The 20,443-nt window shown below is 35.0% G+C and overlaps 4 protein-coding genes across 7 annotated transcripts; 3 read left to right on the forward strand and 1 right to left on the reverse strand.

The window, feature by feature from the left end:
• Positions 1–1,348: 1,348 nt before the first annotated feature.
• Dhdds (Dehydrodolichyl diphosphate synthase subunit) lies at positions 1,349–3,007 on the forward strand. Of its 2 annotated transcripts, none has more exons than XM_090155417.1 (7): positions 1,349–1,423; positions 1,499–1,686; positions 1,745–1,887; positions 1,957–2,091; positions 2,158–2,259; positions 2,320–2,542; positions 2,604–3,007. In XM_090155417.1, the coding sequence occupies exons 2-7, from the start codon at positions 1,507–1,509 to the stop codon at positions 2,862–2,864; spliced, it is 1,044 nt and encodes a 347-aa protein (XP_090011543.1). In that variant the 5' UTR covers positions 1,349–1,423; positions 1,499–1,506; the 3' UTR covers positions 2,865–3,007. The 2 variants fall into 2 exon arrangements, with proteins under 2 accessions (XP_090011543.1, XP_090011545.1); XM_090155419.1 differs by having other exon boundaries at positions 1,975–2,091.
• Positions 3,008–6,585: 3,578 nt separating this feature from the next.
• LOC149933366 (peptidyl-prolyl cis-trans isomerase-like) lies at positions 6,586–7,652 on the forward strand. The gene is made up of 3 exons (XM_090157019.1): positions 6,586–6,884; positions 6,988–7,018; positions 7,082–7,652. The coding sequence occupies exons 1-3, from the start codon at positions 6,752–6,754 to the stop codon at positions 7,413–7,415; spliced, it is 498 nt and encodes a 165-aa protein (XP_090013145.1). The 5' UTR covers positions 6,586–6,751; the 3' UTR covers positions 7,416–7,652.
• Positions 7,500–9,106, reverse strand: LOC149933367 (uncharacterized). The gene is made up of 6 exons (XM_090157018.1): positions 8,676–9,106; positions 8,540–8,594; positions 8,236–8,481; positions 7,991–8,161; positions 7,802–7,928; positions 7,500–7,743 (listed from the first exon to the last, which is right to left on the reverse strand). Exons 1-6 carry the CDS (start codon positions 8,780–8,782, stop codon positions 7,658–7,660), a joined length of 792 nt encoding a protein of 263 aa, XP_090013144.1. The 5' UTR covers positions 8,783–9,106; the 3' UTR covers positions 7,500–7,657.
• Positions 9,107–9,297: 191 nt separating this feature from the next.
• LOC149933368 (CAAX prenyl protease 1 homolog) lies at positions 9,298–15,233 on the forward strand. Of its 3 annotated transcripts, none has more exons than XM_090157016.1 (10): positions 9,298–9,362; positions 9,437–9,755; positions 9,822–9,968; positions 10,033–10,119; positions 10,178–10,294; positions 11,098–11,250; positions 11,317–11,458; positions 13,384–13,625; positions 13,694–13,837; positions 14,893–15,233. In XM_090157016.1, exons 2-10 carry the CDS (start codon positions 9,636–9,638, stop codon positions 15,109–15,111), a joined length of 1,371 nt encoding a protein of 456 aa, XP_090013142.1. In that variant the 5' UTR covers positions 9,298–9,362; positions 9,437–9,635; the 3' UTR covers positions 15,112–15,233. The 3 variants fall into 3 exon arrangements, with proteins under 3 accessions (XP_090013142.1, XP_090013143.1, XP_090013141.1); XM_090157017.1 differs by having other exon boundaries at positions 9,335–9,551; positions 9,616–9,755; XM_090157015.1 differs by having other exon boundaries at positions 9,337–9,755.
• The last annotated feature ends 5,210 nt before the right edge of the window (positions 15,234–20,443 follow it).

Consider the following 20,443-nt stretch of genomic DNA (forward strand, 5'->3'; position numbering starts at 1 on the left):
TCACGACGGTGAGCGAAAAAACACCATCCAAACCAAACCGCAAATGCATCCGTTAACGCTCACCGTCACACGGTGGTTTTGCCAACCCTTTGAGAAACTGCGTACGCAGTGATTACACTTTGCACCGAAAATGCGAACGCGTTCGCAGGCCTGACAGACAGACACACCCACAGACCCACCCACAGACAGACACGGTCGTTGTATAACCCCTCCTAGGGGACTTTGTCCCCTCGGAGAGGTAAAAACAACGACAAATGTAAATTGTGGCCGTTATGAAATAAAAAAAAAACCAAACGAAATATATTGTTGAAGAAATAATTGATGTTTTTGTAAGTATTAATTTTCCTAATAACAATTTTGAGGTATTGATAACTTTCTCTATTATAGTGGATCCATGGCAGATCTATTTGAAATCATTTTAATCGTGATCAGGCCCGTAGCCTGCCTCCTAAAAAAAGTACTTCCTCAAATGAAATTGCGATTTTTTCCTGAATGCGCCCCCGTTGGACTAGACCAACTTGTTTAACACTGATGTCCAAGGCATCAAACTCGTTGGCAGCGTTGCCAACCGTACTATAATTATAGTATATTGCGATAATTTCTCCTTTCAATTTTTTACGTACTATAATTTCAATCGCGTACTATCAAGAATGTATTGAAGTTACTAAGAATATTTCAGCATAGCATTAACCCCTGGTACCATCCTCGCAGCTTTTGTGGAGAAAGTTCGTCTGCATTTAAGGCGCATTCAAGGTCATATCATATAGCAAACTTGAATGGGAAAGCAGACGAATTTAAGCTACAAAGGCTGCGAGGATAGGAATCAGAATCCTGTGGTCCAATATTCTTAGTAACTTCAATACATTCTTGGTACTATATAGTACGCTTTTTGCGATAATTTAACTATATTTCCGATATTTGTGCGATAATTTCAGAAATTTAAAGTTGAAATGTACAAATTTAAAAATATTGGCGAAAATGTTGATAATTGCGAAGTTATGCTAGGTGATGTGTAAAAAAAGCTTCAATCTTTAAAGTGATAAAATAATCAAATGTGATATTTACAAAAATATGTAATGTACCTGAAAATATGAGTAAATAAATATTCCAAAAGATAAAAACTTATTTTACTAATTAGTAACTTGGTATTAGTTCTAAAAACAAAAAACATGAATGTGGACTATAATATGGCAATATATAAATATAAAATTTGTGCCAAAATAACAGCCAACTATGAACAATTGCTACCACGCTATAACTTGTAATCGAAGTTGGCCGTACTTATGTACTATAATGTTCTAGAAAGTACGATCATTTTTGGGCTTCGATACTATAATTTCAATTTTGGGAGTTGGCAACGCTGCTCGTTGGCACAGTGCAGGTGCAGCGAGCGAGAAGGTCTGGTGTTCGCGGCGCTGAATAGGTACTATTAATATATAATTATTAAAAATACGGTAACCCAAATTCCATTTCAAAGAGCACTGCCTTTTTTTTAAAGTACCGAAGATGTCGTGGTTTCCCGAAGAGAAAAGATCATGGCTTGAGAAAATTTGCATTAAAACGTTGAAAATTGGACCCATCCCAAATCACATGGCTTTTATAATGGATGGTAACCGGAGGTTTGCCAGAAAACTGAACATTGGTAATATTCAAGGGCATATATGCGGATTTGACAAACTAGCACAGGTCAGTTGCTAGTTATTAATAGTTTCCTTTCTTAATAACAATGATTATCGATTTAAAGACTTTAGAGTGGTGTTTGGAGCTGGGCATTAGGGAAGTCACTGTATATGCCTTCAGTATTGAAAATTTCAAAAGATCAAAAGATGAAGTAGAAGCCCTAATGGAACTTGCCAGAAATAAATTCAAAAATCTTCTAGAGGAACAGTTAGAATACTATTCTATCATTATTTTTTCTTTATTTCCTAGACTTTAATTTTAAAATAAGGGTTGAAGTCCTTCCATCTGTTCCAGAGAGAAAATTGACAAGTACGGTGTTTGTATTCGTGTTTTTGGAAATCTATCTTTACTACCTAGAGACGTTCAGAAACTTGTGGCCGAAGTAGTTTTATTAACTTCCAAAAACAAAAAGTTTGTATTTCAAATTTATTTAACATTTTTTTTGCTCGTTATCAACAGTTTCTTTGACTTTTTCAGAGCATTTTTAAATGTTTGTTTGGCTTATACAGCGCGTGATGAAATTTGCACAGCAGTTAATAAACTTAGCAACGGGGTTAGGGAAGGATTGCTAAAACCAGAGTAATACTTCATTTTTGAAAGCGTAATGTTGTTTCGATATACTGATAATTTGTTTTTTAGGGACGTATCTGAAGATTTACTCAGCCAGTGCCTCTATACCAATCACTCTCCAGATCCTGACCTTTTAGTCAGAACTTCCGGGGAGTTACGTCTAAGTGACTATTTGCTGTGGCAAAGTAGTTTTTCCGTTCTGGCCTTTTTTAGAGTTTTATGGCCAGATTTTTCAATATGGCATTTGTTCCTAGCTGTATTGTTTTATCAATATCATTTTTCTCCCATTAAGGTTACTATTTTTGTTGGTCATATATTTTTTCAATAAGCTAATTCAATTTTGTTATTTTCAGAAAACCAAGTTAAAGTATATGGAAAAACTCAAACAAAAACAGGAAGATAGTGATTTAAAACATGCACAATTAGAATACGCAAATGAAATTCAGTGTTCCACTTCTGAAGCCTCTTCCATTCCACCTGAAAAACTCGAAAACTATATATTTAGAAGGAAAAATAGACAGACAAATTTTTTAGTTTCGTTAGAAACTAAACGTATGCTAAATTTAAAAACAATGACTTCAAAATTAGACGCGTCTGATGTGCAAAGTATCTGAGATTAAATTGGAATTAATATACACATAGACCGACAATTTTTTTACTTTCATTAGAACCTAAATGTATTTATATAAATATATACATGTATTTATATAAAAAAAACATCAGATGTGCAGGATGATAATAAATTAATAATAATGTATAGCTATTTTTCAATTATTGTTCAAAATTAGTTGATATTGATTTGGGACATAGATATATGAAATAGAAATTTTTATATTTCTTAAATCTGTGATAGCATTTGGTGTATAGTTTATAAGTTTTGGTCTACTGGCTAAGTTTAGGATTCAATCAAGGGCGTATTTAAGAGGGGTTCAAACCCCCCTTTAATGGACCAAGAGGGGGTGCTTAAAGTAACAATAATTTTCAATATCAAGGGGGTGGGGGTTGCAAGTCTCAAACGGGGTGAAATTTAGAACCCCACCTGAAATAAAAATTTTGAATGCGCCCTTGGATTCAATGTCCTGAATTAAGCTCCAGCGTAATGCATGAAAACTCATAAGTTAAAGGGACTTTCAAGAAAGACCTAGTCGATTTGAAATACGTCATTCGGTCTTAACTTTGGCTTCACAACGAACGGCGACCGAATGACGTATTTTAAATTGACTAGAGGGTCTCTTGAAAGTCCCTTTAATAAATATTACAGCAGAAGGCGCTTTTATCATCTTATACAATCAAAAATATAATCGGCTAGGCTAATACCCAAGGCACCACCTTAGGCCCAAATTATTAATTGAGTTCGGAATATTAATCTAGAGATCCAATCAAATCTGCTCCCCGCGAAACAAGTTTTTGAAAATAACGAATGTGCCGTCTCCTCTAAAATGACGAGAAAACGTTATCATATGACCCGTGGCGCCATCCATTATTTAAAAAAAAAAAAAATTTCCGGAGAACGGGTCTTATTTGACGAACCATTCAGAGATAGACGGCGCCACGGGTAGAATGATAAAGTCATTTGGGAGCAGACGGCAGTATTCTTATTTTTTAAAAACTTGTTTCGCGTAATACTGAAATCCGACGTTTTGATTGGACCTCTAGATTAATATTCCCAACTCAATGAAGTTATCTAGCAACTTTTAATGCTTTAAACAGGTGGCCGGGTTACAATGCGTAGGAGGGTGGTGGCAAGCCCTTCATGCCACACGAGCCAAGAACTCCCTACATCGTTAAAGGTACTCCAAAGTTCGGTGGTAAAATGTGTGTAAAGTCAGTAAAGTGCGAAATTTACGGTTGACTCTGCACGCCTTTGCCAAGGCCGAGTGAGGGGTTGGGGGGAATGAAAAGCATGCTCAATTTTATTTTATTTTTGCCACAGAACTTTGGAGCCCCTTTAACCTCTACAAGTTTTTATGGAAAGGGGAAACCCCCTTTAACCAGCAGTGGGGAGAGAACTTGCAAACTCTACGCAGAAGGAGTGGTTCAGAGTTTTCACCCAGTGTCACAACTCACAACCCGTATTACCAGGAAACTATAGAGGTATACACTTGCAATGTCTAAGGTTCCATTGGGACGGTGATACGAAAGCACGTCGAGAAAAAGGTAGGGCTTAACTACGTCAAGTGTAAGACGTAACACGACATTTCAAATTCATTGGCTCGAGGTTTGACGCGAAAAGAATGCATCGTCATGGTAACAAATAGGCGATTTTCCCGCGCAAAAAAGGCTTATAAAGCAATGGATTTAAAAACCTCAATTTGTTATCGTACTTAATATTTTGAAGTAATTATAAGGTTCTTCGCGAAAGAAGTGTAGTGATACCTAATTTCAGGTATTTGTATGGTTATAAAAGAGATAATCAGGTAAGCTAATAATATAATTCGCGACCGAAACGGTTCTAGGTGACGCTGCGGTGCTGACGTTTTCTCGCCACTTCTTGTGTGTAGCGTCTGCTAAAATCAAAAATACGTAAATCTGGAAATCTATGCCGTTCTGTGTTGTATTCTACGAATAAAGAAAGTTACTCCAAAAGGACAAAATATCTTTTCATAAATTTCCGCGTTAGTTTTATAACTTTGATTGTCAATATCGTCTGCTTAAACGCCACCTCTTACTGTTTTCGCCTGCCGCTAAAAGAGGGCGTACCCATAGTTTTCGGTTGCGAATAACCATGACTAGGCTTAATGACGAGTTTTCGTCGAATTATGGCGTTTTCCATTGGGACTGCTCCGAGCGTGATCCGGATTTGCCTTCTACGTCATCGCTCTACCACGGAGAACTCCGCTAGGTGCTCGGAGGACTAGACTTCCAGCCCTCCCAATGGAATACGAATTTTTCTCGGAGTCACTTTGCTTAAAAATTGCTCTTTTTTGGTTGCCCTGTCCCTCGAGTTGGGGCAGCTCGGATCAATCCGCGAGGGAGCAACAGTGCCAATGGAAGACGTGCCTCCTTTTTGGTGTTGCCCTTTTTGTCCCAATGGAACACGTTTTATATTTAGGAGCGCTCCAGGAGCGCTCAGAGGACTCCAATGGAAAACGCCATTAGGGTAGTGAGGCGCAAGAATTTTTCTCGTGAGTTTTCCCGCTTTAAGACACGCCCATTTCTACGAGCTTCATCACGGCCGTAAAAATCTTCCTTAGACATTCCAAGTGTATAGATTATTTTACGCGCGTATTTCATGGGAGTCGCCATTACCGTGCTACACGCGAGAGAACGGGTTTTGGGGAAAGAACTTTCCACGGTAGAGCTACGTGCAGTACGTCTATGGCAGCTGCCCGTGGAGCAAATCGTGGGAGGGTCCTTGATAGGGGGAAAGACGCGCGTAAAAGAGTGTATACCTATATAGTTTCCTGGTATTACAAGTGGCGTTTCCTCGTGATGTTGTGATAGTGACAATCAAATACTGGAGACAAGCGCGGGTTATTACTGAAATTCAAACGATACTGTGTCGTTCTTTACTCTTTGGCGTCTGCAGTAGCCCTAAGTCTCCAATGATACACCACGGTCACTACCTCTCAATTTGTCAACGGCCGCTGAAAAGGCATAGATTTGGATCCTGGATTCACTGCTACACCATAAGTCTATCAACCCTAAGTTTGAATCGAAAGGCAGTGTTGGTTCAAGCAAACGACTGGCGAAAGAACAGCGCTAAATCCACCCGTTGGCGGAAAAGAGAAACGTAACGCGTCCCGCAATGCATGATGCCAGCTGCTTTGGTAAGAGAGAGGTGCGTAGAGAGAGAAAGGGGGAAAGAAGAAGCTTCAATTTATCTCTACCAGGTGCCGATACTATCGCCTGATTTCCACTTTTTCGCCCGTCCAGTGGTGGTACAAAGGGCGCTATGCGCGTTTCAAACTTTGAGGTTATAGGCTTATGGCTACACCCATACCCTCTTTCGTCGGCCGGCGAAAATTTTAGAAATGGCGTTAAAAGCTGGTAATGCGTTACGCACTTAGGGGTTACTATGGTAGTTCTTTAGGTAATAAAGCCCATTATATGGGGTCACACAAAACCAGTTTTAGTGTCAGCCAAAGAGTCTTGGGTACCAAACAAAAAAAGGGGATCCAGAAGTGGTACCTCTGCTCTATACAGACACATTTTAGTCGTCTGTAAATATTAGAGAAATAAAATTCGCAAAAACCCGGACACAGCCTGAAATACTTTAAATTTCCCTCCCTAGATCGATAGGCAGAATTGGCCGCGAGCACAAAATGTTTTTTTTTTATTTGGACGAATCGGATTCGTTTTCGCTTGTGATAAAACGGAATCTCGCGAGTCATTTCCCTCCTCTTTTCTGTCATCGAGGTTCTCGTTAGACGCCATTTTTTACGGCTTTTGACTTTAGGAATTTTCAAGTGAAGTGTTCAACGTTACGTGAGCACGATTTTTCGAAGAAGCTGTGTGATTTAGTATTTCGGTAGTTTAAATACCTTCGAAAGTCGGAAAAATGTCCCTTCCTCAAGTGTTTTTCGATATTACCGCCGATGGACAACCCATGGGACGAGTTGTAATGGAACTTCGATCGGATGTTGTACCGAAAACCGCAGAAAATTTTCGGGCCTTGTGCACCGGCGAGAAAGGTAATGGCTTCAAAATGTATATAAGCTTATGGCGGGAGGGGGAGGGGTATCTACTGACCATGGCTTAACGTTTATGAATAATCGAGTTTTGAATCCTACGTAGGTTTTGGCTTTAAGAGCAGCACCTTTCACAGGTATTAGCTGTTTGACTGCGCACGTTTATTGGAATTTTTATTTAATTTAATGTTTTCTTGTAGGGTTATTCCAAATTTCATGTGTCAAGGGGGTGATTTTACCAGGCACAATGGAACAGGTGGCAAGTCTATCTATGGGGAGAAGTTTGAGGATGAGAACTTTCAGTTGAAGCACACCGGACCTGGCATTCTATCAATGGCCAATGCCGGAAGGAACACTAACGGATCGCAATTTTTCATTTGTACGGCCAAAACCGGATGGCTAGATGGGAAACACGTAGTATTTGGCCAAGTAACGGATGGTCTTGACGTCATTAAGAAAGTTGAGAGCTACGGTAGTCAAAATGGCAAAACCAGTAAGAAGATTGTTGTTGAAAACTGTGGTCAACTTTCGTAAGAAAATTGCGTTGCTTTGGGTCCATTATGCTATTAATTCCACGCCATTTAATGTATTCCATTTTTTCCCCCATTGAAATGGATATTTTATTTTCTTATGTATCGTAATACAGTTAATGGTCAATATATTAATATCTGAAATTTGAGTAAATCTGTAACTGCAAAAACTATAATTGAAATTGTAAAATTACATCTTTTAAAAAAAAATAAAAGTTAACCTAGTGATGACCAAAAAAAAGTGTTTTATTTTTGACATAGTTCTTCAAGCTTATTTGTGCCTCTTTCAAATTCATCCAAAAACCATGGCAAGAAACTTCCCAAATCTGGATCTTAAAATTAAATCCTATTTTAATTTTTTTCTAAATTATAATGTTGGCCTGTTTGTACCATATTTGCATTCCATGTGCAAGAGCTTATTAGCTTCGAGTTTTTGCATTATAGAAGGAATTAATTCATCAATCAAAGATTCAGAGAAAACTTTCACAGCTATTAATTGGTGGTTTCCTCGCTGTTCCTATGAAGTACAAAAAAAAAGTATTAGCAAAATGTGGAAACTTGGCTCATTTAGTCTTTTACTGTGGTTAAGCTTTTCGATGAACTGGTAACAATTTTTTTACAACTGGGACAAAGTGTGTCAGATTTGTTAAGCACACTTGTGTCGCATAATATATTTGATAAAGCGTGTTCTGTTATCTCTGAGATGGATTTTTCAGAGAGGCATTCAATGCTACAGCCTTCTTCGATAATCTGAATATATTGGAAATTCTTTTTAGATATATGGTTTGAAGTACAAATTTGTAATGGTAAGAAATAAATCCTGCCTCGTTGTTAAACTGAATTCCAATATCTACAGTTTCTATGTTTTGAGTGGAAAATTCGGTTTGACTTGATTTCACATGGATTTCCACAGTTTCTTTTGTTATATTAGATGTTATGGACGAAGACAATTCTATGAGGGCATATGGTTTGTCCTCGGAAGTTTTGTTCAGAGATCCACTTGGGGAGGTAAAAGCTCTGGTAGACCTAATGTTTCTACTACTATACTGCAATGCAGATGTTTTACGTTGCTAAAAATAAAGATAATATATTGCGATTGTAAATAGCTGTTTTTATTTATCTCTTAACCTCAGAGGAACCGCTACTTTTACGGCGGGGGACGTCAGCTAATAATACACTTTCCCTGAAACGGAAAAAGGTAGTTAAACCTTTGTGAGGTAAACGCCCATGCCCTGAGTCACAGATAAGTATTCCTGGTTCTCACTTTAAGACGTTTATTGGTTTCGGTGGTGATATAAGTCTTGGTTGGCAAGAAAACATGTAAAACCCATCCAGGGAACGCGTAGATTTTTCATATCTTTTTAACTGCATAATCAGCCTCTAAAATGTTTATCAGTAGCACACAGCATCTGATTTGTGTAGGCTGTAGGGTTGACAGTCAGACAGTGTATTAATCGATAGTTCATCCGGCACGATTCGCCTATCTTAGTGGCTTGTGTGGTTTAAAGCACTAGTTGGCATGAGCTTGGCCCAGCAAGACCATAAGTAAATGTTAGAAGTGAAACGGTGTGGGTTGGAGTGAGTGGGACCAAAGCAAGGTTTTTAAAATCATCCGACCAAGGATGATGGTGGGACTTCTGAAATGAGCTCCTAGCCAGCCATGTTGATTATGGATGATAAAATACGCGAAAAAGTAGATTAGTCCGTAATTAAAAGGGATAATATATCTAAATCCTAAACAAATTTGAAGAAATTAAATTAAGTTTTTTAATTTTTTTCAAATTTGTTTAGGATTTAGATATATTATCCCTTTTAATTATGGACTAATCTACTTTTTCGCGTATTTTATCATCCTTCTCACAGTCCATAGGTGGTCTCTTCTAACTTAACATGTTGATTATGGAACTACGATTAAAATCTAATTTGAGTCGTAGCTACTAAATTTATGAAGGTAAACCAAATAGACTAGTTATTGCCCTCAAGCATATGCCTCAAGTAAAATGTGCTTTCCATTTACCACAAAAGTAATGTCTTGGATAAAAGATGAGACTGCGATTGACACGTACTAATGATATTCCTTATATTCGGCACCGAATGGGAGAGGCGTCTGCTTATAGAAAATTGCTGGCTCGATACAGCGGTACAGCCGGTTTGATTTCAGTCACCGTGGTAAAACCCTGATGGTTTATATTTAATTCGTTAAGAAACGTAAAATATTATTACCATGGAAAAAATTACCGAACTACTGGATAGTAATTCTCCAACACCTGAAAACGTATTTAGGCTTAGTATTATATTTCTTTGGCTCACTTACCTTTGGGATCTATATTTGTCATCTAGACAAGTAGGTTGTGAGATAAATACCTTGAGGTGCAGATAACCATTTGTAATTATAATATTTAAATTTCAGAGGAAAGTGTACCGCACTGTAGTCTCAGCACCCCCTGAATTATCAGGTGTCATTGATCAGGAGACCTTTCAAAAAGCCCGTCTTTACAACTTAGACAAAAGCAATTTTGGGTTTTGGGCTGGAATATGGAATCAAATTCTTACAACAGTAATGTTAAAATATAATTATTTGAACTATTGTTCAAATGATACTATTTTTAATATTATATTAGGTAATTCTAATATTCCAAGGAATACCTCTATTATGGAAATTTTCTGGGGATTTGCTATTAAAATTTGAATTTAATTCCAGCTACGAGGTTTGATAAAGTTCCAAGTAAATTAAATATATTAATTTTAACATATACTATTATTTAGATCACTCAGACTATTGTATTTGCCCTTTTGGGATCTGTTATAAGTACATTCATGGATTTCCCATGGTCTCTGTACAGTACCTTCGTATTAGAGGAAAAACATGGATTTAACAAACAAGTAAATAAAATTTAAGTTTAATAAAAAATGAAACATCTACGCCCCTTAAGTCAAGCAGATATAGAAATAATTACAAGATGGAGGAATGACTCGACTAATACAAACGTATTTTATTGAATTAACAAGGGCTGCGTTCAGTAACTCAACGTAGTATCACAAAAATTATTTTCATTGAGACTGTTGCTAACGTGACGTAGGATTTTGTTGAACGCTTTTTACCGGTGTTGTAAATCTTATAAAATATGGTCTGTCGCGCCGTCTGCAGCTAGCCTTACTCCATTCTGCGACATCATGTGACCGTTGAGCAACGGAAAAACCTGCTGTTGCTCAATGGACGGGTAACGTGACATCAAAACCGGAAGTTAAAAAACGCATTCAGTAAAAAACGCTGACCATTGAGCTCAGCGCTGAGCTATTTTAGAGTTACTGAACACAGAAATGTTTTTGTCAATATTAAACTTTCTTTTATGTTCGAACATTTTCAACATTTAGAAAATCTAAATTTAGCAAAATCTAATTGCTTATTAATGATCAGGATAGCCTTGACATATACGAAACTTCTAAGAACTTAAAACGGAACTACATTCTGACTAAGTTTAATGTATTAATGTATCAAAATTATCCAAAAGAGATCAAAAAATTTAAAACCTTTATAATTATTGAAAAATGTAACAGAAAGGTTATTAAACTTATTATTGTTAAAAAAAATATGTGATTATTGCAGTTAAAGGCATCTATTATAGTGAAGAGTAGTGTTTACTAATCATGATTTCCATTAATGTTTTTATTATGTTTAAATTTAGACTCTTGGTTTCTACCTCAAGGACAAATTAAAAAAATTTATTGTAACGCAGCTGATTACTTTACCTTTATTATCATGCGCTATTTATATAATCAAAGCTGGAGGGGACTATTTCTTCATTTATCTTTGGATTTTTTGCGTTATTATCATGCTGGTAATTTTTAAAAAAGAGTGCATACCATAGTTTTTTAAATAACTCTTTTAATATCATTTCTTAAAGGTATTAATGACTGTGTATGCTGATTATATCGCTCCGCTTTTTGACAAATTCACGCCATTGCCAGAAGGGCCGCTAAAAAGTCAAATTGAGGAAATGGCCGCCAATATTAATTTTCCTTTGACTAAAATATACATTGTAGAAGGTAATATGGTCAAGAATTAATCTAGGCAACTGAGAACAGTTGCTGTCACTTATCTCTTTTGAAATTTTGCAAGTGGAGTTTTTTTTTAAGGAATTGTCTCCATGCTGTCACTTGTGTTTACAAGTAGAACGCAGTTAGCCTTTAAACACGTTGACGCAATGTTGTGTACAAATTTCATTGGATGAACCATTACGCTGAATGTTTTACGGGTGGGGGGATGAAATTTCCGAATTGTCCCCTTCCGACTGCCACAGGCGCTAAAGCGTCTAACCAATGAAAACTACGCAAGAAAATGCACGTCTTTGGACAGGTTGCGTTATCCTTGTGTGGGGTCATTGGGGTGCTGTGTTTGTTGCTCCTAGCTGTCACATTTACAAAGAGTCGCATTGTATAAAAGCATAAGTAACTTAAAAACTATGGCACTTCCTATTGTGTTATTGACCTAATTGTCCTACTGAACCTTTTTTCAACGCTCTCATTCACCCACATCAAACTTGAACTTGCAACCAAACTGAGTAGTATATTATAGTAGTTGGTAGTAGTATATTTCACATTGGGAATATTTAGACACTTGGGGGCTCCGCACTGATTGATTGCGCAATGACCCTGAAAATCAGTTCAGTTATAATTTTTTGAAATTGTCATACTTAATGGTATTATGTTATAATAATAGTAAAATATAATTTTAAAAGTATTTCAATAGTTTTAAATTAAATAATATTAATTTAAAATTATTATAATTAATATAAAAAAATTAGTAACCATATTATTTATTATTTTATGTATTATTATTGGCATGTGTGTGTAAGCATTACAGGGTTGCGACAGTACCTGGAATTCCTGGAAAAGTCAGGGAATTTTAAGAATTAGTCTAAAAATCAGGGAAATGTCGGGGAATTTAAGTTCTGTTGCAAATAGGAAACCTTTACTTAAATTTAGGGTAAACAAATACAAAATTTTTCCACAAAATAAGTCAGGGAAAATCACCGGAGGTAGGGAAAGTCAGGGAATTTGTATGTGAAAAAACTATGGCAACCCTGCATTATTTATTGGAGGATAACTGACACTGGAGTACCTCAAAATTCGAAGCATAGGTCAATTGATATATTCAGAAATAGTTTAGAACTCATAAGCTACTTAATAATAAAAATGTAATCAAGTATTATTTTAAAATGGGTTGCAATTAACTCTCACAAAGGTTTCAAAACTATTAAGGTATACTTGTGTTATAGAAAAAGATATGAAATTGAAATTGAATCTTAATCTCGAAATGTATTAGACTTACGTGATTTATTAGTTGTATGGTAGATTCAACTAAATCCTAGTTATTAATATTGTTTTAACATTATTATTTATATATATTATATTATATTTATTATTAAGCTATTTACAATATAAAACATGGAATTTTATTTCCTTTTACTCAAAAGTGGTTGCCACGAAATATTAAATAGGCGGAGCTTGATAAATAAGTATGATTGTTCTCACAAGGAGACTACCCGAGGTGGTTATCACCGATTTTGTTGAAACTCGGGGGTTCGGTAGACCTTATGGTAGTATGAAAATTGCCAAAGGGAAAAGTTGCAATGGGCTTTAGTTTTCCCATGGCAACCCAAAATGTTTTTGACCTCTCCATTTGAAAAAGCATGGGATTTTCCAAATTTTGTTAAAATTTAAACAATATTGATCAATTTTACCCCAAATCATCGATCAATTTTACCCAAAATAGGTCAAATTCATCTTTTTGGGTATGTTTTGAAAATTTAATATTTTCAAATTTTTTAAGTAAGTAATACCCTGTGAAACCGAGAAAATCCCATGCTTTTTTAAATGGAGATTTTTTTGTTTTGAGAGATCAAAAACATTTATATTGTTAGTTCAAAACTTCTTTCAGCAAACTTTAAATTTAATTTTGTTCATCCTAGGTTCAAAAAGATCTGCTCACAGTAACGCTTATTTCTACGGGTTCTTCAAAAACAAAAGAATTGTCATTTTTGATACTCTTGTGAAAGATTATAGTCCCATTAATAAGGAACCTTCCACGGAGAATTCAGAAGAGAAACTGAAAAAAACAGGCTGCGATGATGAAGAAATTTTGGCAGTTTTGGCACATGAAATGGGTCATTGGAAATTGAATCATGTTTTGAAAAACCTTGTTATTGCTCAAGTAATTTTTCATGTTTTTATTTAAATTGGTAACATTCAGTTATTATAAAATTCGATAATTTATTTCAGGTGAACTTGTTTGTTTGTTTCGCTGTATTCGCTTTGCTATATAAAAATCGTATAATTTACGAAGCATTTGGATTTGAAAAAGAACAACCAGTTCTCATTGGAATACTCATAGTTTTCCAATACATATTTTCACCATACAACGAGGTCTGTTATCTACTCTGATAAGAACAGATTGAGGCATTTAGAGAACAAACTAATGCAACATATGTTAAATACTTATATTTATATATTAATTATAATCTGTTAAAATTAATTTTAAAAGTAAGTGCTAAATTTAATATTAAAAGGTACAATATTATTAATTATATTAAAAGTTAATATTATTAATTATATTAAAAGTTAATATTATTAATTATATTAAAAGTTAATATTATTAATTATATTAAAAGTTAATATTATTAATTATATTAAAAGTTAATATTATTAATTATATTAAAAGTTAATATTATTAATTATATTAAAAGTTTATATTATTAATTATATTAAATGTTAATATTATTAATTATATTAAAAGTTAATATTATTAATTATATTAAAAGTTAATATTATTAATTATATTAAAAGTTAATATTATTAATTATATTAAAAGTTAATATTATTAACTATATTAAAAGTTAATATTATTAACTATATTAAAAATTCATTATTAATTATATTAAAAGTTACAATATTATTAATTATATTAAAAGTTAATATTATTAACTATATTAAAAGTTAATATTATTAACTATATTAAAAATTCATTATTAATTATATTAAAAGTTACAATATTATTAATTATATTAAAAGTTAATATTAATTATATTAAAAGTTAATATTATTAATTATATTAAAAGTTAATATTATTAATTATATTAAAAGTTAATATTATTAATTATATTAAAAGTTAATATTATTAATTATATTAAAAGTTAATATTATTAATTATATTAAAATTAATATTATATTAATTTAATTTTATACATAAATTTTAAATATCATTGACACATTTAAAAAATATTGTTACATTACTGTTGTAATTAGGGACCCACAGATGGTAACCAAGACACTACTTCAATTAAGCCCTGCCCACAAAATTTTAAAAAGAGTAGATCATGGAAACATAAGCATACCCATTTATTTGTTCTCATATGCCTATCCTTTCTTGACTGTGGATATGAAATTACTTTTCATGTTTAAAACCTATTCTTTTTTTACAGCTTTTGTCATTTTTAATGACAATGTTGAGTCGCAGTTTTGAATTCCAAGCGGATTCCTTTGCCAAAACGTTAAATAGAGCTGCTGATCTACGTAGTTCTCTAATTAAATTAAATAAAGACAACTTGGGTTTTCCAGTGTATGATTGGCTGTACTCAGCGTGGAATCATTCCCATCCACCCCTTTTAGAGAGAATAAAAGAATTGGGAAAATTTGATTAAAGGAATAATGTAAATTGAGTTTTATAATATTTAATTTCTTGTGACTAGCACTTGCACAACGTTTTTTTACAACAAAAATATTCCACGATTAAATAAAATTCATATAGTTTTTGGAAAATGGATTATGTGTGTTTTTCTGAGTCTTTTGGTGGGAGAAGGAAGAGACAATTCATTAAAAAAACAATAATTGTTGGTAGTACCAAACGTTATAACATAGACTAAGGAAGTGAAACCTTCCTTAGTCTATGGTTATAATTTGTTCAATTATTTTTTGGAAATTTAGATTGACAATTCTGGCAAATAGGTTCTTTCATAATAGTAAGGTTTCAACTTTCGATAGTCAATACCCACAAAATAATATGGAGCTGCAAAGTGCAAACTTGTATATTACTTTTTTAGCTTCAAGAAATTTATATTTAGACCTTTCTATAAAGTAACATTGGCCTTATTGTTTTGAACTTTTGATGTTGCTTCTGCGTATCGATGATGTTTTACTATGAAAAGCCTTGGACGTACGAGTAAATTCGACTGGCACCCTGTTTTTAAGCATAAACTGAACTGAACTTCTACGTATTTCGTGACCAATGAGCTACATAAAAACAAGTTCAGCAAGCGTAGCTTATTTTATAGAAAGTCCTAAATAATTTCATAAAAAGTAAGGTGATGAAACATTATTTCACTAATTTAAACGGCTTAAAATTCATATTACTGACTGTCTCACCCTCGACGAAAGCCACACATCCCGACAAAAGGCGCAGCAATGGGGCACAGCTGTGAGATAGAAAGTGGATGCTATAGCAACTACAGCCGACACCCTACCTACGTAGGTAGAGAGCCACACCCTTCAGAAAGAGCTCCTGAAGGGGAACGACAGGCACACTGCAACCCAAGTAACCCGGCACCGGAGATCCCAGTGTGACTCCATAAGGTGAGGGAACAGGGCCACCGCGCCTCATACGGAGACCCGCCGCCCCACAGCAGGCTACTGTACAGGAATATTCGAAAAATTGAAGGGTTCTTCCGTAAAGATTGCTTTGCAGGTTATATTCCCTTTAAGACTCAGGAAAATAGCGGTAAATATTAACGAGAAGGCGAAAAGGGAATGCATTAGTGTAGGGAGCTGTTGGCCCGAACGCGTGGCATTCAGGGCTTGTCATCACCCTCCTACGCATTGTAACCCGGCCACCTTAATTAATGGCTTCAAAAGTCGCTTGATGACTTAGGCCTAAGGTGGTATAAAGTCAGTAAAGTGCGAAATTTACGGTTGACTCTGCCCGCCTCTGTCAAGGCCGAGTGAGGGGTGGAGGGGGGGGGGGATGAAAAGCATGCTCAATTTTCTTTTTTTTTGCCACCGAACTTTGAAGCCCCTTTAACATCTTACTAACAATTGTTAATAGGCTTCGGGCGTAGTTCACATACGTATCGCCACCTACCGACCGAGTTTTAAATTGAATATATGAAAGCTGTCTGCTAGTTAAAAATTACCTCTGCACAACAGCTGAAAGTTCAACTGAAAAAATTCAATAGTCGTCTGCTATTTCTTCACATATTTAGTTGACGGATATTAAGGCAGATAGCGCTTTATTTTGTTTAAGTTTTTAGTTATATTAGAATAATACAATATTTCATTTTTATTACAATCAGAATATTAAACGTTATTTTGAGTTTCTTCGCAGTAATTATCTAAATACCACTTAATACCACAAAGATACACGTGAACTCAAGAAAAAACTATTGAAGTAGACGATACTTACAGTTTTTGTAAAAAAATAGAAAGCACCGCAGCCGAATAATAAAGATTATGTACAGTCAATGAAGAATTCGTCCGGCGATATGTAACTCTAGTTATATACAGGGTAAGCATGTCGTGAACTCGAGGGCGTGTTCTTTGGGTCCAGATGAGTCGAAAATGTATAAATAACATGGGTCCTATAGTGTTTCGTTTCAGAGATATGGGCCCCCAAAAAGTACCGTCTAAAATAACTAAAATCGCTCGGCTCAAATGTATGAACAATATTCTGCCTTGAACCAAATTGTTTGCATTAAATAAGCATTGGTTTTTACCTCTCCGAGGGGACAAAGTCCCCTAGGAGGGGTTATACAATCACCGTGTCTGTCTGTCAGGCATGCGAACGCATTCGCATTTTCGGGGCAAAGGGTAATCACTGCGTACGCAGTTTCTTGGCTCACTGCGTTCGCAGTTTCTCGAAGGGTTGGCAAAACCACCGTGTGACGGTGAGCGTTAACGGATTGATTTGCGGTTGGGTTTGGTTTGATTGGTCTTTTTTCGTCAACGCTCAATGTTCAGGGCCTGATTTCCAACTAAACGCGCCTAATTCCAAATACCTGACATGGTTATTAATCTAATTAAATTTTCAGTTTTATTTTATTCGACTTTGGACTTTCACCTCTCAGCTGGAGGTTTTGACGGAAAGGGCTTCTCATAGTCGCCCATAGGGGAGCGTCCATAAATTACGTGAGGCGCTTAGGGTAGGGAGAGGGTCGAGCTGAATCTCACCCAATCTCACGTGGAGGAGAATGGGGGTTTCGGCTAATATCACGTATTTTTTTCCCCGCAAACGTATTTACACTAAAAATACGAATTTTGAAAAATCTCACGTGATATTAGGGGGGATGTTGAAAAATGTCGCGCATTTAGTGAAAATTTTACTACTTTGTTGTTTAGTCCGGTTTAGTCTTTATATAGTACCATTGATTCGGAAATATAACGCTGTCAAAATTATATTGTTAAAAAGTAAAAGATTTGTAAAAATATGTATAATTTAAAATTAGTAACAGGAATTCAAATGATTTTTCAGTCGGTCATTTGAATTTAAAGTCGGAATAGCTCTCCCAATTAACGTAGTGTCTAATAAAATTCCGACAGCTACTATCCCAGTTGAAGACTCTACAGGGGAGGGAGGGGGACGAGCCAAATCGCACGACATCTCACTAAGGGGGTCGAAAAATCGCCGCAATCACCTCACGTAATTAATGGGTGCTCCCTAGGCTCTACATTGACGGACCGGTAGAAGGGGTCGAATTTGGAGGATCTTCAACGGACTCAACACCAGTCATTTGGATATTAAAACTCGAGAATTGTTAGCTCTCCCAAAAGTTATTAGGAAGAATCATCAGAAGGAAATAAAATTACGAAGTTTTCTGAAGATGGTTTTGTTATGGACTTATGGTGCCGTACTTTTATTACGTACAAATCAAAAAGACCCCTGGCGAAGCCGCGTATTAAAGCTAGTAGGTAATAAAGTCTTGAATTTTTTTATGAATGAATTTATGAAGGCGTAATCTGGTTTTTTTTACGAATGAAATTATGTTGATTTAATCTTGTTTGTCTAATCTTTGGTATTGTTGGTTTTTTCTGTCTTATATTTGTATCTACTATTTTTTAAGTTTATTTCCTTTTCCCCGCAAAATCGTCCAGTCTTAGAGGAACCTTTAAGAGCGTAAGTCATGCCCAAAAGCTTATCCGGTTTCATTATAATAACGTGAAAAATCGTATTTGTGAATGGTAAGGTGTTGCGCTTCTTGATATTATATTTTCTATTGGTTGATTTCTAAGTATTTGAACTAATTTATTGCTTGACTGCGTTATAATATTTTTCTATGAATTATTTTGATTCTGAAGTCTGATTGCTTGACTGCGTTATAATATTTTTCTACGAGTTTTGTTTCTGAAGTCTGATTGATTGGGTTGTTATTGTGTATTTTTCTATTCGTTATTTTTATTTTTTGATACTCTAATATTTTAAACTGGATATAGTATAACGTTACTTCTGCGTATTTTGAATGTGCGTGACGTGGAGGGTATTTTCACGTTTTTTTAGGATCAGTTTTTTAATTTTAAATATCTTTTGTTTTATTTGTATTTTATTTCGTTTTTTCAGTCGTATATTTTTATCGAGTTGTATACATCGTGCGCTTACATTTATGTTGGTCTGGTTTTTAACTGGGTCGTCATTACTTCGTAATTTATTTTAAACGTTTTCTCGACTGATTAAGATGTTTAATTTGAAATAAAACAAGTTGGCAAGCTTGCCAAAATATACCTCTCCTCGGAAAAGTTTTTAATTTTCAGTGAAGCGTAACTGTATCCGTGGTTCTGCGGTAGAACGCTCACCTGTCGTTCAAGAGGGCTCGGGTTCGAATCCCGGCTGATTAAAAAATTATACTTCACCCAATGACAAAAAGAGGGCGCTTTTGGAAAAACCTTTTCCGTGATTCTAAGAAACTGCGTACGCAGTGATTACCCTTTAACTGATTAACTTGTACCGTAAATAGGGTTAAATTCAATTGTGCATTGTTTTAGTACGTCTAACTCATTGTTGTAACTACTTAATTTATAATATTCTGAATAAATTATACTCGGTTGTTTCGTCTCAATTATAATTAAAATTTTATACCGGACGGGATTGAACCTGGATTACGTTTTTAGTAAATAACTCTGAATTGCGGAGATCTATCTTTAAGGGTCAACTCGAGAAATTAATACCGCTAGGGACAATTCTTCCGAGGAGAGGTATAATTGGCTTGCCAACTTGTTTATTGATGAAACGATCGAATTATTTAAAAGTGCCAAAAGTTGATTAGTTAACTGTTAGAATTATCAAAAGTGGATATTAAAACAAAAAGTATACTTCGTCACCCTTTCCTTGCTCCATGTAACCTGAGAGATCCCTTCTCAGGGCCAAATTGCTTCCATCCCCCTTTGCGTAAGGTTACTATTGACGGTCATCGCGCAGGAACATGCGAAAATAGGCATTAAAATATAGAGCCGATATATTTTGCTTCCTAGGAGAATTAAAGAAAAATTAAATCGCCTTTAAATTTAAATTCGTATTGAATCGGAGTTAATATATAAATTTAATCTTTAGGGAATTAAAAATATTTTTTTTATTTACAATTTTCTTTTAAAAAACTATTCGCCGATATTGGTCACGTGTCTTACATTCCCAAAATAATTTCTTTGTCGGTTACTGTAAGTAGGATTTCGATTCACGAAATTAATTTATATTAATAAAATGCCGCGGAAGAAAAGTTCGGATTGCAAAAACCAGCAAACACTTTCATAGTGTTTAAAGATTTTCGTGAAGTTGGACTACAAAAGTTTGAAACTAGGGCAGTCATAACTCATAACGTCAAATAAACAAGTTGCCAAGCCAAAATATACCTCTCCTCGGAACAATTGTCCCTAGTGGTATTAATCTCTCGAGATAACCCTTAAAGATATATCTCCGCAATTCAGAGTTATTTACTAAAAACGTAATCCCGGTTCAATCCCGCACGGTATACAATTTAATTATAATTAAAATTATTG

Source organism: Leiobunum rupestre, chromosome 8, assembly GCF_980474605.1.
Source record: "Leiobunum rupestre chromosome 8, qqLeiRupe1.1.hap1, whole genome shotgun sequence".
Classification (NCBI taxonomy): domain Eukaryota; kingdom Metazoa; phylum Arthropoda; class Arachnida; order Opiliones; family Sclerosomatidae; genus Leiobunum; species Leiobunum rupestre.

Bases quoted from the DNA above. Each gene is read 5' to 3' on its own strand.
- Dhdds (XM_090155417.1), top strand. From the start codon at position 1,507: ATGTCGTGGTTTCCCGAAGAGAAAAGATCATGGCTTGAGAAAATTTGC. The intron at 1,888-1,956 runs GTTAGAATACTA...TAAGGGTTGAAG, and splicing joins AAAAATCTTCTAGAGGAACA to TCCTTCCATCTGTTCCAGAG. The intron at 2,092-2,157 runs GTTTGTATTTCA...TGACTTTTTCAG, and splicing joins TTAACTTCCAAAAACAAAAA to AGCATTTTTAAATGTTTGTT.
- LOC149933366 (XM_090157019.1), top strand. From the start codon at position 6,752: ATGTCCCTTCCTCAAGTGTTTTTCGATATTACCGCCGATGGACAACCC. The intron at 6,885-6,987 runs GTAATGGCTTCA...AATCCTACGTAG, and splicing joins CTTGTGCACCGGCGAGAAAG to GTTTTGGCTTTAAGAGCAGC. The intron at 7,019-7,081 runs GTATTAGCTGTT...GTTTTCTTGTAG, and splicing joins AAGAGCAGCACCTTTCACAG to GGTTATTCCAAATTTCATGT.
- LOC149933367 (XM_090157018.1), bottom strand. From the start codon at position 8,782: ATGCAGTTAAAAAGATATGAAAAATCTACGCGTTCCCTGGATGGGTTT. The intron at 8,595-8,675 runs GTGAGAACCAGG...TTTCCGTTTCAG, and splicing joins AAACCAATAAACGTCTTAAA to GGAAAGTGTATTATTAGCTG. The intron at 7,929-7,990 runs GTAAAAGACTAA...TGTACTTCATAG, and splicing joins CATCGAAAAGCTTAACCACA to GAACAGCGAGGAAACCACCA.
- LOC149933368 (XM_090157016.1), top strand. From the start codon at position 9,636: ATGGAAAAAATTACCGAACTACTGGATAGTAATTCTCCAACACCTGAA. The intron at 10,120-10,177 runs GTTTGATAAAGT...ACTATTATTTAG, and splicing joins AATTTAATTCCAGCTACGAG to ATCACTCAGACTATTGTATT. The intron at 13,838-14,892 runs GTCTGTTATCTA...CTTTTTTTACAG, and splicing joins TATTTTCACCATACAACGAG to CTTTTGTCATTTTTAATGAC.